Source organism: Littorina saxatilis, linkage group LG9 (genome assembly GCF_037325665.1).
Source record: "Littorina saxatilis isolate snail1 linkage group LG9, US_GU_Lsax_2.0, whole genome shotgun sequence".
Taxonomy (NCBI): domain Eukaryota; kingdom Metazoa; phylum Mollusca; class Gastropoda; order Littorinimorpha; family Littorinidae; genus Littorina; species Littorina saxatilis.
In genome coordinates, this window is record NC_090253.1 from 1,013,030 (window position 1) to 1,028,029 (window position 15,000).

Consider the following 15,000-nt stretch of genomic DNA (forward strand, 5'->3'; position numbering starts at 1 on the left):
GTCGTCTGTTGGGGTGAGGTGTGTGTGTGTGACTGTAGCAGTGTTTGCTCCACTCACTGTGTGCTGTGACCAAACTTCCGTCGTCTGTTGGGGTGAGGTGTGTGTGTGAGTGTGACTGTAGCAGTGTTTGCTCCACTCACTGTGTGCTGTGGCCAAACTTCCGTCGTCTGTTGGGGTGAGGTGTGTGTGTGAGTGTGACTGTAGCAGTGTTTGCTCCACTCACTGTGTGCTGTGGCCAAACTTCCGTCGTCTGTTGGGGTGAGGTGTGTGTGTGAGTGTGACTGTAGCAGTGTTTGCTCCACTCACTGTGTGCTGTGGCCAAACTTCCGTCGTCTGTTGGGGTGAGGTGTGTGTGTGTGTGTGACTGTAACAGTGTTTGCTCCACTCACTGTGTGCTGTGGCCAAACTTCCGTCGTCTGTTGGGGTGAGGTGTGTGTGTGAGTGTGACTGTAGCAGTGTTTGCTCCACTCACTGTGTGCTGTGGCCAAACTTCCGTCGTCTGTTGGGGTGAGGTGTGTGTGTGAGTGTGACTGTAGCAGTGTTTGCTCCACTCACTGTGTGCTGTGGCCAAACTTCCGTCGTCTGTTGGGGTGAGGTGTGTGTGTGAGTGTGACTGTAGCAGTGTTTGCTCCACTCACTGTGTGCTGTGGCCAAACTTCCGTCGTCTGTTGGGGTGAGGTGTGTGTGTGTGACTGTAGCAGTGTTTGCTCCACTCACTGTGTGCTGTGGCCAAACTTCCGTCGTCTGTTGGGGTGAGGTGTGTGTGTGTGACTGTAGCAGTGTTTGCTCCACTCACTGTGTGCTGTGGCCAAACTTCCGTCGTCTGTTGGGGTGAGGTGTGTGTGTGTGACTGTAGCAGTGTTTGCTCCACTCACTGTGTGCTGTGGCCAAACTTCCGTCGTCTGTTGGGGTGAGGTGTGTGTGTGTGTGAGTGTGACTGTAGCAGTGTTTGCTCCACTCACTGTGTGCTGTGGCCAAACTTCCGTCGTCTGTTGGGGTGAGGTGTGTGTGTGTGTGTGACTGTAGCAGTGTTTGCTCCACTCACTGTGTGCTGTGGCCAAACTTCCGTCGTCTGTTGGGGTGAGGTGTGTGTGTGTGAGTGTGACTGTAGCAGTGTTTGCTCCACTCACTGTGTGCTGTGGCCAAACTTCCGTCGTCTGTTGGGGTGAGGTGTGTGAGTGTGACTGTAACAGTGTTTGCTCCACTCACTGTGTGCTGTGGCCAAACTTCCGTCGTCTGTTGGGGTGAGGTGTGTGTGTGTGTGTGACTGTAGCAGTGTTTGCTCCACTCACTGTGTGCTGTGGCCAAACTTCCGTCGTCTGTTGGGGTGAGGTGTGTGTGTGTGTGACTGTAGCAGTGTTTGCTCCACTCACTGTGTGCTGTGGCCAAACTTCCGTCGTCTGTTGGGGTGAGGTGTGTGTGTGTGTGTGACTGTAGCAGTGTTTGCTCCACTCACTGTGTGCTGTGGCCAAACTTCCGTCGTCTGTTGGGGTGAGGTGTGTGTGTGTGTGTGACTGTAGCAGTGTTTGCTCCACTCACTGTGTGCTGTGGCCAAACTTCCGTCGTCTGTTGGGGTGAGGTGTGTGTGTGTGTGACTGTAGCAGTGTTTGCTCCACTCACTGTGTGCTGTGGCCAAACTTCCGTCGTCTGTTGGGGTGAGGTGTGTGTGTGTGTGTGACTGTAGCAGTGTTTGCTCCACTCACTGTGTGCTGTGGCCAAACTTCCGTCGTCTGTTGGGGTGAGGTGTGTGTGTGTGTGACTGTAGCAGTGTTTGCTCCACTCACTGTGTGCTGTGGCCAAACTTCCGTCGTCTGTTGGGGTGAGGTGTGTGTGTGAGTGTGACTGTAGCAGTGTTTGCTCCACTCACTGTGTGCTGTGACCAAACTTCCGTCGTCTGTTGGGGTGAGGTGTGTGTGTGAGTGTGACTGTAGCAGTGTTTGCTCCACTCACTGTGTGCTGTGACCAAACTTCCGTCGTCTGTTGGGGTGAGGTGTGTGTGTGTGACTGTAGCAGTGTTTGCTCCACTCACTGTCTGCTGTGACCAAACTTCCGTCGTCTGTTGGGGTGAGGTGTGTGTGTGTGTGTGTGTGACTGTAGCAGTGTTTGCTCCACTCACTGTGTGCTGTGGCCAAACTTCCGTCGTCTGTTGGGGTGAGGTGTGTGTGTGTGTGTGTGTGACTGTAGCAGTGTTTGCTCCACTCACTGTGTGCTGTGGCCAAACTTCCGTCGTCTGTTGGGGTGAGGTGTGTGTGTGAGTGTGACTGTAGCAGTGTTTGCTCCACTCACTGTGTGCTGTGGCCAAACTTCCGTCGTCTGTTGGGGTGAGGTGTGTGTGTGTGTGACTGTAGCAGTGTTTGCTCCACTCACTGTGTGCTGTGGCCAAACTTCCGTCGTCTGTTGGGGTGAGGTGTGTGAGTGTGACTGTAGCAGTGTTTGCTCCACTCACTGTGTGCTGTGGCCAAACTTCCGTCGTCTGTTGGGGTGAGGTGTGTGAGTGTGAGTGTGACTGTAGCAGTGTTTGCTCCACTCACTGTGTGCTGTGGCCAAACTTCCGTCGTCTGTTGGGGTGAGGTGTGTGAGTGTGAGTGTGACTGTAGCAGTGTTTGCTCCACTCACTGTGTGCTGTGGCCAAACTTCCGTCGTCTGTTGGGGTGAGGTGTGTGTGTGTGTGTGTGTGACTGTAGCAGTGTTTGCTCCACTCACTGTGTGCTGTGGCCAAACTTCCGTCGTCTGTTGGGGTGAGGTGTGTGTGTGAGTGTGACTGTAGCAGTGTTTGCTCCACTCACTGTGTGCTGTGGCCAAACTTCCGTCGTCTGTTGGGGTGAGGTGTGTGTGTGTGTGTGTGACTGTAGCAGTGTTTGCTCCACTCACTGTCTGCTGTGGCCAAACTTCCGTCGTCTGTTGGGGTGAGGTGTGTGTGTGTGTGTGTGTGACTGTAGCAGTGTTTGCTCCACTCACTGTGTGCTGTGGCCAAACTTCCGTCGTCTGTTGGGGTGAGGTGTGTGTGTGAGTGTGACTGTAGCAGTGTTTGCTCCACTCACTGTGTGCTGTGGCCAAACTTCCGTCGTCTGTTGGGGTGAGGTGTGTGTGTGTGTGTGACTGTAGCAGTGTTTGCTCCACTCACTGTGTGCTGTGGCCAAACTTCCGTCGTCTGTTGGGGTGAGGTGTGTGTGTGAGTGTGACTGTAGCAGTGTTTGCTCCACTCACTGTGTGCTGTGGCCAAACTTCCGTCGTCTGTTGGGGTGAGGTGTGTGTGTGTGTGTGTGTGACTGTAGCAGTGTTTGCTCCACTCACTGTGTGCTGTGGCCAAACTTCCGTCGTCTGTTGGGGTGAGGTGTGTGTGTGTGTGTGTGTGACTGTAGCAGTGTTTGCTCCACTCACTGTGTGCTGTGGCCAAACTTCCGTCGTCTGTTGGGGTGAGGTGTGTGTGTGTGTGAGTGTGACTGTAGCAGTGTTTGCTCCACTCACTGTGTGCTGTGGCCAAACTTCCGTCGTCTGTTGGGGTGAGGTGTGTGTGTGTGTGACTGTAGCAGTGTTTGCTCCACTCACTGTGTGCTGTGGCCAAACTTCCGTCGTCTGTTGGGGTGAGGTGTGTGTGTGTGTGACTGTAACAGTGTTTGCTCCACTCACTGTGTGCTGTGGCCAAACTTCCGTCGTCTGTTGGGGTGAGGTGTGTGTGTGTGACTGTAGCAGTGTTTGCTCCACTCACTGTGTGCTGTGGCCAAACTTCCGTCGTCTGTTGGGGTGAGGTGTGTGTGTGTGTGACTGTAACAGTGTTTGCTCCACTCACTGTGTGCTGTGGCCAAACTTCCGTCGTCTGTTGGGGTGAGGTGTGTGTGTGTGACTGTAACAGTGTTTGCTCCACTCACTGTGTGCTGTGGCCAAACTTCCGTCGTCTGTTGGGGTGAGGTGTGTGAGTGTGACTGTAGCAGTGTTTGCTCCACTCACTGTGTGCTGTGGCCAAACTTCCGTCGTCTGTTGGGGTGAGGTGTGTGTGTGAGTGTGACTGTAGCAGTGTTTGCTCCACTCACTGTGTGCTGTGGCCAAACTTCCGTCGTCTGTTGGGGTGAGGTGTGTGTGTGTGACTGTAGCAGTGTTTGCTCCACTCACTGTGTGCTGTGGCCAAACTTCCGTCGTCTGTTGGGGTGAGGTGTGTGTGTGAGTGTGACTGTAGCAGTGTTTGCTCCACTCACTGTCTGCTGTGGCCAAACTTCCGTCGTCTGCCGGTATAATGCATTGTCAGTGCGGCTGGGATAATGATTTAGGAGCTATTCTTTGCGCTTAGCAGGACATGTTTAAGTCGGCAGACCGTATGTAGGATAGAATCTGAGACTGGGCTGAAGTACCAGTGAGTCAGTGTGTGTGTGTGTGTGTGTGTGTGTGTGTGTGTGTGTGTGTGTGTGTGTGTGTGTGTGTGTGTGTAAAAATACACCGATAAACAAACACAGAAACAAACACAGAAACACACACACACACACACACACACATAGACACACACACACACACACACACACACACACACACACACACACACACACACACACACACACACACACACACACACACACACACTTTGTGACAGTCACTCGAGCTCAAGTTTGTGCAACAAGAAAAATTGTACGTCTAAAAGTAATGAACCGTAAATCAGAGAAACTAGTAGGGACGCACGATAGTATAGACAATTTATATGCTCCCAGCATTTTTTTTTAAATTGGAAAGCCCATAGACATAGCAACCTTAGTAATACATAGCATGCGAAAGGTAATTTATATACGTTTTTGTGTAATGAACAGATGGTAATTATGAGGATGAAAATGTTTGTGAAAGCAGAGGCGTTAGTTATCCTACTAAGTACAGAGCAGAAATTGGTCTAGGGGAGGGGGGCGGGTTGGGGGTGTTCTGGGTTCCGGAAGCCCCTCCGTCTTACCACTGTGGCAAATGTACCTTTTTTTTCTCAAGGAGAGACCCAAAATGCCCCTTTCACATGTAGGCTAAATGTCCAAGACCCCCGCCTGGCCCGACCCTGTACCCCTGCCTCTTTCACACTAGTTCCAGAGTAAGCAGTATATTTAAAATCACATCAACTATTCATCCACATGCATTTAACACTTGGCCTATTCTCTCCTTTTGCAGGACGATTAAGCCCCGTCACCGCGGAGCGGTAAACTTCAGACAATGACAGCTATCCTTCATTCCTCACAGCCTCGTCTTCACCACTTCCGCTGCCAGTGACGCCACATCCGCCACTTGTGACGTCAAATTTGTCCCTAGTGACGTCACTTGCTACCTACGTCATCGGGATGGCTGACGCAGAACCAGCGCGCGTGGCGTGGCGTAGTTACCACGACTGGGTGTTGCCGCGGCGCGCCGTGCAGGTCATTCTGGGAGGATCCCTCCTCTTCCTCTTCCTCGGTCTCCTCCTCCTCGCTCTCGGCGGCGGGCTGGGCGTCGGCGGGTGAGTAAAACAAAATGGCTGATGATTTCAATTCTTGAGAGCGATCGTGCTGAAGAAGAATGTGTTTCTAAATTCCCTCCGCCTGTACAATTTTAGCAAAGTAAACTGTAAATGACACAGTACATAATGTACATGATTTGTGCACAACACTGGAAACTCAGGCACATTTACGCGCGGACACAAAACAAACAATATGTGCAGCGACTACGCGTATGAAGACTGGGGTTTCTCGTCTCATCAGGTGATACAGCTATTCTTCTTCTTCTTGTCGATCACACGTTATATTGTCAGCCCGGACAGCGAGACGAATGATGCCGTCTTCTCCAGGTCTTCCTTTCCTCCGTACAGCTTGCAGTGGAGGGAGACAGCAGTTGGCCACACGGTTTTTCTCAGACTCTCAAGGATGGTGCATCGCTGGAGGATGTGTTCAGTGGTCTGGTCTGGTCTGGTCTGGTCTGGTCTGGTCCTCCAGTCCACAGCTGTTCGAGACCGATGCAATTTTTTGAAGATTTGGAAGAAAGGAACGTAAATATAACAACAGAACTACACACTGTCCAATAAGTGACCATTTCTGCAGAGAGTAAGAGAGAGTAAGAGTGAGAGACAGAGAGAGGGAGAGAGAGAGAGAGGGGGGGAGAGAGAGTGAGAGACAGAGAGAGGGAGAGACAGAGAGAGGGAGAGACAGAGAGAGGGAGAGACAGAGAGAGGGAGAGAGAGTGAGAGACAGAGAGAGGGAGAGACAGACAGACACAGACAGACAGACAGAGAAAATATGCATTCAAGTAGTGGACTGTATCACAAAAGCGCACTGTTCTTCTCAGTCAGGACCACAGACAGTCTGATATAAGTTCTGTGGTCAGGACTGCCGTGTCAGTTTCTTGACGACTTGTACACATACTAACACACCGTGTATCTAACCCAAGTCACTGTGTAACGACCAGAAAGATCGCCTGATATTCTTATCATACCGTCGTGTATACATGTATCTATGCATCGAGTGCTTTGTGACAGCCCCCACAGAGGCCACCACACATAGGTAAAAGTGACAGGTGACACAATAGTTAAGGTGACTGCGTACGCCTTTTTAGGAGCACTGTATGACATTACAAAGGAACACCCCTTTTGATTCAGACCTCCTAAATTCTCAGAAAATCAGGTCTTAGAAATAAGGGAGTCTTACAATGGGGAAAAAGGAACAGAGGATTAAGAAGAGATAATCTGAAAATGAAAATCTTAAAAAAGGGGCGAGTCTTACTTATCTTGTTGTTGTTGTTGGTTGTATTAAAATAGAGGTTCCACTGTGTGCTATTATTAGGGTCAGAGGTCGAGACATACTGGTGACAGAACTATTGACTTGTGGGTAATAAAAAAGGCCGTAAAAACCTCATGAATAATGTATGAGTAGTCAGCGCTCGCTTTGACGTTGGGGTCTTAAGGGTTAACGGTTTTGACCTGAGTGTGCTTCTTCATACCTGTCCACTTTTAGTATCCTGGATAGTAATGGTGTTTTGAAATTAATGGTGCACTTCACAAAGAGACTGACGTAGAGAGAGAGAGAGAGAGAGAGAGAAAGAGAGAGAGAGAGAGAGAGAAAGAGAGAGGAAGAGGAGAGAGGGGGGGGGAGAGAGAGGGAAAGAGAGAGGGAGAGAGGAGAAAAGTGGAGACAAATGAAGAAACAGAGAGAGAGAGAGAGAGAGAGAGAGAGAGAAAGAGAGAGAGAGAGAGAGAGAGAGAAAGAGAGAGAGAGAGAGAGAAGAGAGAGAGAGAGAGAGAGAGAGAGAGAGAGAGAGAGAGAGAGAGAGAGAGAGGAGAACAGTGGAGACAAATGAAGAAAGAATTGGGGACAGAGTGGGGGGGGGGGGGGGGGGGGATAGTGAAAGAGAGAGAGAGAGAAAAAGAATGAGAGTGAGAGATGATTTGGAAAATAATTGATGGAAAGAGAGAAATAAGTGGTAATGGACAAAAGAAAAGTGGAGAAAGCCAGGTAAGCTGAGGTGTACTGTGGTGGCTGTTAAGGATGGGAGCGGTACGGGGAGAAAGTAGAGGAGCAAAGTTACCTATCTTTGCAGTATAAGTGTGCGGAGGAATCCACACGCAGCGGCTAGGTACGCCGAGACCGTCTGATTATCTCCCTTATCCTGGTGCCCCGCGCCCTGTCTCGTGCCTGCAGGGATCTCGCGAGATGCTGTGAGTCATAATAAGCAGGGGAGTCTTTTTGGCGCCTTAGTTTGCCTGACAGATGGGTCAAGGTCAGACGATGTTGACTGACAGGGGGTGTCAAGGTTGGACAACACTCTAAACTGAAGTGTTCAACTTTTGAAAACCCTTTTTGTAACTAGTTTTGAACAGTGGGATATAGTAAAATCAAGTTTACAGTGTTCAACTTTTGAACATGATCCTTTCTGTAACTAGTTTTGAACACAGTGGGATAAAGTAAAAGCAAGTTTATAGTGTTCAACTTTTGAACATGATCCTTTCTGTAACTAGTTTTGAACACAGTGGGATATAGTAAAATCAAGTCTACAGTGTTCAACTTTTAAACATGATCCTTTCTGTAACTAGTTTTGAACACAGTGGGATAAAGTAAAATCAAGTTTATACTGTTCGACTTGAACACCCTTTCACCAGTTTTAACTACATGGGGATATAGTGGAATCAAATGTATAGCAGTGTTTACCATGTGCTTACTTTTGCTACTGAGTAGATCTAGAGTTATGTACTTTGTCAAACTGTGTTTACCACTGGTTACACAAAGGGCTTCAAATGTGGGACACTTCAATCAGAGTCAAACAGACGTACATGTGTCTGGAGCAGCTTTTACTCTGGCCTTGACGCTGTTTGTGTCTGGAGCAGCTTTTACCCTGACCTTGACGCTGTTTGTGTCTGGAGCAGCTTTTACCCTGACCTTGACGCTGTTTGTGTCTGGAGCAGCTTTTACCCTGACCTTGACGCTGTTTGTGTCTGGAGCAGCTTTTACCCTGACCTTGACGCTGTTTGTGTCTGGAGCAGCTTTTACCCTGACCTTGACGCTGTTTGTGTCTGGAGCAGCTCTTACCCTGACCTTGACGCTGTTTGCGTTGGGCAGATGTAGACAGCTGGTCAGCTCCAAGAAATACACCCAGGCTGACCAGTACAAACTCTGAGTCTGACAACGAAAACAACTGACCGAAAGAGTATTCAATGTTTTGAAAACAGTCTGTCGACATTCTCTTGCCTCTCTTCTCGATGGCGGCCATGTTGTGTAGCAGCTAGAACTGCCCACACCCAATCGCGGGGCCTCTCTGTCCAGAGCCAATCGCGGGGCCTCTCTGTCCAGAGCCAATCGCGGGGCCTCTCTGTCCAGAGCCAATCGCGGGGCCTCTCTGTCCAGAGCCAATCGCGGGGCCTCTCTGTCCAGAGCCAATCGCGGGGCCTCTCTGTCCAGAGCCAATCGCGGGGCCTCTCTGTCCAGAGCCTGGAAGATCTGAGAAAGTGATCAGAACTATGTTCACGGGAAGTACTTCTTGGCGTTTTGCCTTTTTGCGTGGGACATTGAAAAGAAGGATTCTTGTACCGTTTACTATGAACATGCCAGCATGCTGGGCCCCATGAGGATCAGATTTGAATAAAATTATGTTGTCTTATTGGATAGAAACGGAGATGAGAGGGCAAGAGGGCTTCACGACAAGGATAGAAACGGAGATAAGAGGGCTTCACGGCAAGGATAGAAACGGAGATGAGAGGGCAAGAGGGCTTCACGGCAAGAATAGAAACGGAGATAAGAGGACAAGAGGGCTTCACGACAAGGATAGAAACGGAGATAAGAGGACAAGAGGGCTTCACGGCAAGAATAGAAACGGAGATAAGAGGGCAAGAGGGCTTCACGGCAAGGATAGAAACGGAGATAAGAGGGCAAGAGGGCTTCACGGCAAGAATAGAAACGGAGATAAGAGGACAACAGGGCTTCACGACAAGGATAGAAACGGAGATAAGAGGACAAGAGGGCTTCACGGCAAGAATAGAAACGGAGATGAGAGGGCAAGAGGGCTTCACGGCAAGAATAGAAACGGAGATGAGAGGGCAAGAGGGCTTCACGAGAAGGATAGAAACGGAGATAAGAGGGCAAGAGGGCTTCACGACAAGGATAGAAACGGAGATAAGAGGACAAGAGGGCTTCACGGCAAGGATAGAAACGGAGATGAGAGGGCTTCACGGCAAGGATAGAAACGGAGATAAGAGGGCAAGAGGGCTTCACGGCAAGGATAGAAACGGAGATGAGAGGGCAAGAGGGCTTCACGGCAAGGATAGAAACGGAGATGAGAGGGCAAGAGGGTTTCACGGCAAGGATAGAAACGGAGATGAGAGGGTTTCACGGCAAGGATAGAAACGGAGATAAGAGGGCAAGAGGGCTTCACGACAAGGATAGAAACGGAGATAAGAGGGCAAGAGGGTTTCACGACAAGGATAGAAACGGAGATAAGAGGGTTTCACGGCAAGGATAGAAACGGAGATAAGAGGGCAAGAGGGTTTCACGGCAAGGATAGAAACGGAGATAAGAGGGCAAGAGGGCTTCACGGCAAGGATAGAAACGGAGATAAGAGGGCAAGAGGGTTTCACGGCAAGGATAGAAACGGAGATAAGAGGGCAAGAGGGCTTCACGGCAAGGATAGAAACGGAGATAAGAGGGCAAGAGGGTTTCACGGCAAGGATAGAAACGGAGATAAGAGGGCAAGAGGGCTTCACGGCAAGGATAGAAACGGAGATAAGAGGGCAAGAGGGCTTCACGGCAAGGATAGAAACGGAGATAAGAGGGCAAGAGGGTTTCACGGCAAGGATAGAAACGGAGATGAGAGGGCTTCACGACAAGGATAGAAACGGAGATAAGAGGGCAAGAGGGCTTCACGGCAAGGATAGAAACGGAGATAAGAGGGCAAGAGGGCTTCACGGCAAGGATAGAAACGGAGATGAGAGGGCTTCACGACAAGGATAGAAACGGAGATAAGAGGGCTTCACGACAAGGATAGAAACGGAGATGAGAGGGCTTCACGACAAGGATAGAAACGGAGATGAGAGGGCTTCACGACAAGGATAGAAACGGAGATAAGAGGGCTTCACGACAAGGATAGAAACGGAGATGAGAGGGCTTCACGACAAGGATAGAAACGGAGATAAGAGGGCTTCACGACAAGGATAGAAACGGAGATGAGAGGGCTTCACGACAAGGATAGAAACGGAGATAAGAGGGTTTCACGACAAGGATAGAAACGGAGATGAGAGGGCTTCACGACAAGGATAGAAACGGAGATGAGAGGGCTTCACGACAAGGATAGAAACGGAGATAAGAGGGCTTCACGACAAGGATAGAAACGGAGATGAGAGGGCAAGAGGGCTTCACGACAAGGATAGAAACGGAGATGAGAGGGCAAGAGGGCTTCACGGCAAGGATAGAAACGGAGATAAGAGGGCTTCACGACAAGGATAGAAACGGAGATGAGAGGGCAAGAGGGCTTCACGACAAGGATAGAAACGGAGATGAGAGGGCAAGAGGGCTTCACGGCAAGGATAGAAACGGAGATAAGAGGGCTTCACGACAAGGATAGAAACGGAGATGAGAGGGCAAGAGGGCTTCACGACAAGGATAGAAACGGAGATGAGAGGGCAAGAGGGCTTCACGGCAAGGATAGAAACGGAGATAAGAGGGCTTCACGACAAGGATAGAAACGGAGATGAGAGGGCAAGAGGGCTTCACGACAAGGATAGAAACGGAGATGAGAGGGCAAGAGGGTTTCACGGCAAGGATAGAAACGGAGATGAGAGGACAAGAGGGCTTCACGACAAGGATAGAAACGGAGATAAGAGGGCAAGAGGGTTTCACGGCAAGGATAGAAACGGAGATAAGAGGGCAAGAGGGCTTCACGACAAGGATAGAAACGGAGATAAGAGGGCAAGAGGGTTTCACGGCAAGGATAGAAACGGAGATGAGAGGGCAAGAGGGCTTCACGGCAAGGATAGAAACGGAGATAAGAGGGCAAGAGGGCTTCACGACAAGGATAGAAACGGAGATAAGAGGGCAAGAGGGCTTCACGGCAAGGATAGAAACGGAGATAAGAGGGCAAGAGGGTTTCACGGCAAGGATAGAAACGGAGATGAGAGGGCTTCACGACAAGGATAGAAACGGAGATAAGAGGGCAAGAGGGCTTCACGGCAAGGATAGAAACGGAGATAAGAGGACAAGAGGGTTTCACGGCAAGGATAGAAACGGAGATAAGAGGGCAAGAGGGTTTCACGGCAAGGATAGAAACGGAGATGAGAGGGCTTCACGACAAGGATGGAAACGGAGATGAGAGGGCTTCACGACAAGGATAGAAACGGAGATAAGAGGGCTTCACGACAAGGATAGAAACGGAGATGAGAGGGCTTCACGACAAGGATAGAAACGGAGATAAGAGGGCTTCACGACAAGGATAGAAACGGAGATGAGAGGGCTTCACGACAAGGATAGAAACGGAGATGAGAGGGCAAGAGGGCTTCACGGCAAGGATAGAAACGGAGATAAGAGGGCAAGAGGGTTTCACGGCAAGGATAGAAACGGAGATAAGAGGGCAAGAGGGCTTCACGGCAAGGATAGAAACGGAGATGAGAGGGCAAGAGGGCTTCACGGCAAGGATAGAAACGGAGATAAGAGGGCAAGAGGGCTTCACGGCAAGGATAGAAACGGAGATAAGAGGGCAAGAGGGTTTCACGGCAAGGATAGAAACGGAGATGAGAGGGCAAGAGGGCTTCACGGCAAGGATAGAAACGGAGATGAGAGGGCTTCACGACAAGGATAGAAACGGAGATAAGAGGGCTTCACGACAAGGATAGAAACGGAGATGAGAGGGCTTCACGACAAGGATAGAAACGGAGATGAGAGGGCAAGAGGGCTTCACGGCAAGGATAGAAACGGAGATAAGAGGGCAAGAGGGTTTCACGGCAAGGATAGAAACGGAGATAAGAGGGCAAGAGGGCTTCACGGCAAGGATAGAAACGGAGATGAGAGGGCAAGAGGGCTTCACGGCAAGGATAGAAACGGAGATAAGAGGGCAAGAGGGCTTCACGGCAAGGATAGAAACGGAGATAAGAGGGCAAGAGGGTTTCACGGCAAGGATAGAAACGGAGATGAGAGGGCAAGAGGGCTTCACGGCAAGGATAGAAACGGAGATGAGAGGGCAAGAGGGCTTCACGGCAAGGATAGAAACGGAGATAAGAGGGCAAGAGGGCTTCACGGCAAGGATAGAAACGGAGATGAGAGGGCAAGAGGGCTTCACGGCAAGGATAGAAACGGAGATAAGAGGGCAAGAGGGTTTCACGGCAAGGATAGAAACGGAGATGAGAGGGCTTCACGACAAGGATAGAAACGGAGATAAGAGGGCAAGAGGGCTTCACGGCAAGGATAGAAACGGAGATAAGAGGGCAAGAGGGCTTCACGACAAGGATAGAAACGGAGATAAGAGGGCAAGAGGGCTTCACGGCAAGGATAGAAACGGAGATGAGAGGACAAGAGGGCTTCACGGCAAGGATAGAAACGGAGATGAGAGGGCTTCACGACAAGGATAGAAACGGAGATAAGAGGGCAAGAGGGCTTCACGGCAAGGATAGAAACGGAGATGAGAGGGCAAGAGGGCTTCACGGCAAGGATAGAAACGGAGATAAGAGGGCAAGAGGGTTTCACGGCAAGGATAGAAACGGAGATGAGAGGGCAAGAGGGCTTCACGACAAGGATAGAAACGGAGATAAGAGGACAAGAGGGCTTCACGGCAAGGATAGAAACGGAGATAAGAGGACAAGAGGGCTTCACGGCAAGGATAGAAACGGAGATGAGAGGGCAAGAGGGCTTCACGACAAGGATAGAAACGGAGATAAGAGGGCAAGAGGGCTTCACGGCAAGGATAGAAACGGAGATGAGAGGGCAAGAGGGCTTCACGGCAAGGATAGAAACGGAGATAAGAGGGCAAGAGGGCTTCACGACAAGGATAGAAACGGAGATAAGAGGACAAGAGGGCTTCACGGCAAGGATAGAAACGGAGATGAGAGGGCAAGAGGGCTTCACGACAAGGATAGAAACGGAGATAAGAGGACAAGAGGGCTTCACGGCAAGGATAGAAACGGAGATGAGAGGGCAAGAGGGCTTCACGACAAGGATAGAAACGGAGATAAGAGGGCAAGAGGGCTTCACGACAAGGATAGAAACGGAGATAAGAGGGCAAGAGGGCTTCACGGCAAGGATAGAAACGGAGATAAGAGGGCAAGAGGGCTTCACGGCAAGGATAGAAACGGAGATAAGAGGGCAAGAGGGCTTCACGGCAAGAATAGAAACGGAGATAAGAGGGCTTCACGACAAGGATAGAAACGGAGATGAGAGGGCAAGAGGGCTTCACGGCAAGGATAGAAACGGAGATAAGAGGGCAAGAGGGCTTCACGGCAAGGATAGAAACGGAGATAAGAGGGCAAGAGGGTTTCACGGCAAGGATAGAAACGGAGATGAGAGGGCAAGAGGGTTTCACGGCAAGGATAGAAACGGAGATAAGAGGGCAAGAGGGCTTCACGGCAAGGATAGAAACGGAGATGAGAGGGCAAGAGGGCTTCACGGCAAGGATAGAAACGGAGATGAGAGGGCAAGAGGGCTTCACGACAAGGATAGAAACGGAGATGAGAGGGCAAGAGGGCTTCACGGCAAGGATAGAAACGGAGATAAGAGGACAAGAGGGCTTCACGGCAAGGATAGAAACGGAGATAAGAGGACAAGAGGGCTTCACAGCAAGGATAGAAACGGAGATGAGAGGGCAAGAGGGCTTCACGGCAAGGATAGAAACGGAGATGAGAGGGCAAGAGGGCTTCACGGCAAGGATAGAAACGGAGATAAGAGGGCAAGAGGGCTTCACGGCAAGGATAGAAACGGAGATAAGAGGGCAAGAGGGCTTCACGGCAAGGATAGAAACGGAGATAAGAGGGCAAGAGGGCTTCACGGCAAGGATAGAAACGGAGATGAGAGGGCAAGAGGGCTTCACGGCAAGGATAGAAACGGAGATGAGAGGGCAAGAGGGCTTCACGGCAAGGATAGAAACGGAGATAAGAGGACAAGAGGGCTTCACGGCAAGGATAGAAACGGAGATAAGAGGACAAGAGGGCTTCACAGCAAGGATAGAAACGGAGATGAGAGGGCAAGAGGGCTTCACGGCAAGGATAGAAACGGAGATGAGAGGGCAAGAGGGCTTCACGGCAAGGATAGAAACGGAGATAAGAGGGCAAGAGGGCTTCACGGCAAGGATAGAAACGGAGATGAGAGGGCAAGAGGGCTTCACGACAAGGATAGAAACGGAGATAAGAGGGCAAGAGGGCTTCACGGCAAGGATAGAAACGGAGATGAGAGGGCAAGAGGGCTTCACGGCAAGGATAGAAACGGAGATGAGAGGGCAAGAGGGCTTCACGGCAAGGATAGAAACGGAGATAAGAGGGCAAGAGGGCTTCACGGCAAGGATAGAAACGGAGATGAGAGGGCAAGAGGGCTTCACGACAAGGATAGAAAC

General features: G+C 50.5%; 1 protein-coding gene across 2 annotated transcripts in view; it reads left to right on the top strand.

Annotated features, from left to right (window-relative positions):
• The window catches only part of LOC138975024 (mediator of RNA polymerase II transcription subunit 15-like), a 54,773-nt gene that overhangs the window by 11,842 nt on the left and 27,931 nt on the right, over positions 1 to 15,000 (top strand). For both annotated transcript variants that reach the window (XM_070347671.1, XM_070347672.1), the window contains one exon: positions 5,134 to 5,455. In XM_070347671.1, the coding sequence (XP_070203772.1) occupies positions 5,301 to 5,455 (155 nt within the window). In that variant the 5' untranslated portion in view covers positions 5,134 to 5,300. The remainder of the gene's footprint in view (positions 1 to 5,133; positions 5,456 to 15,000) is intronic.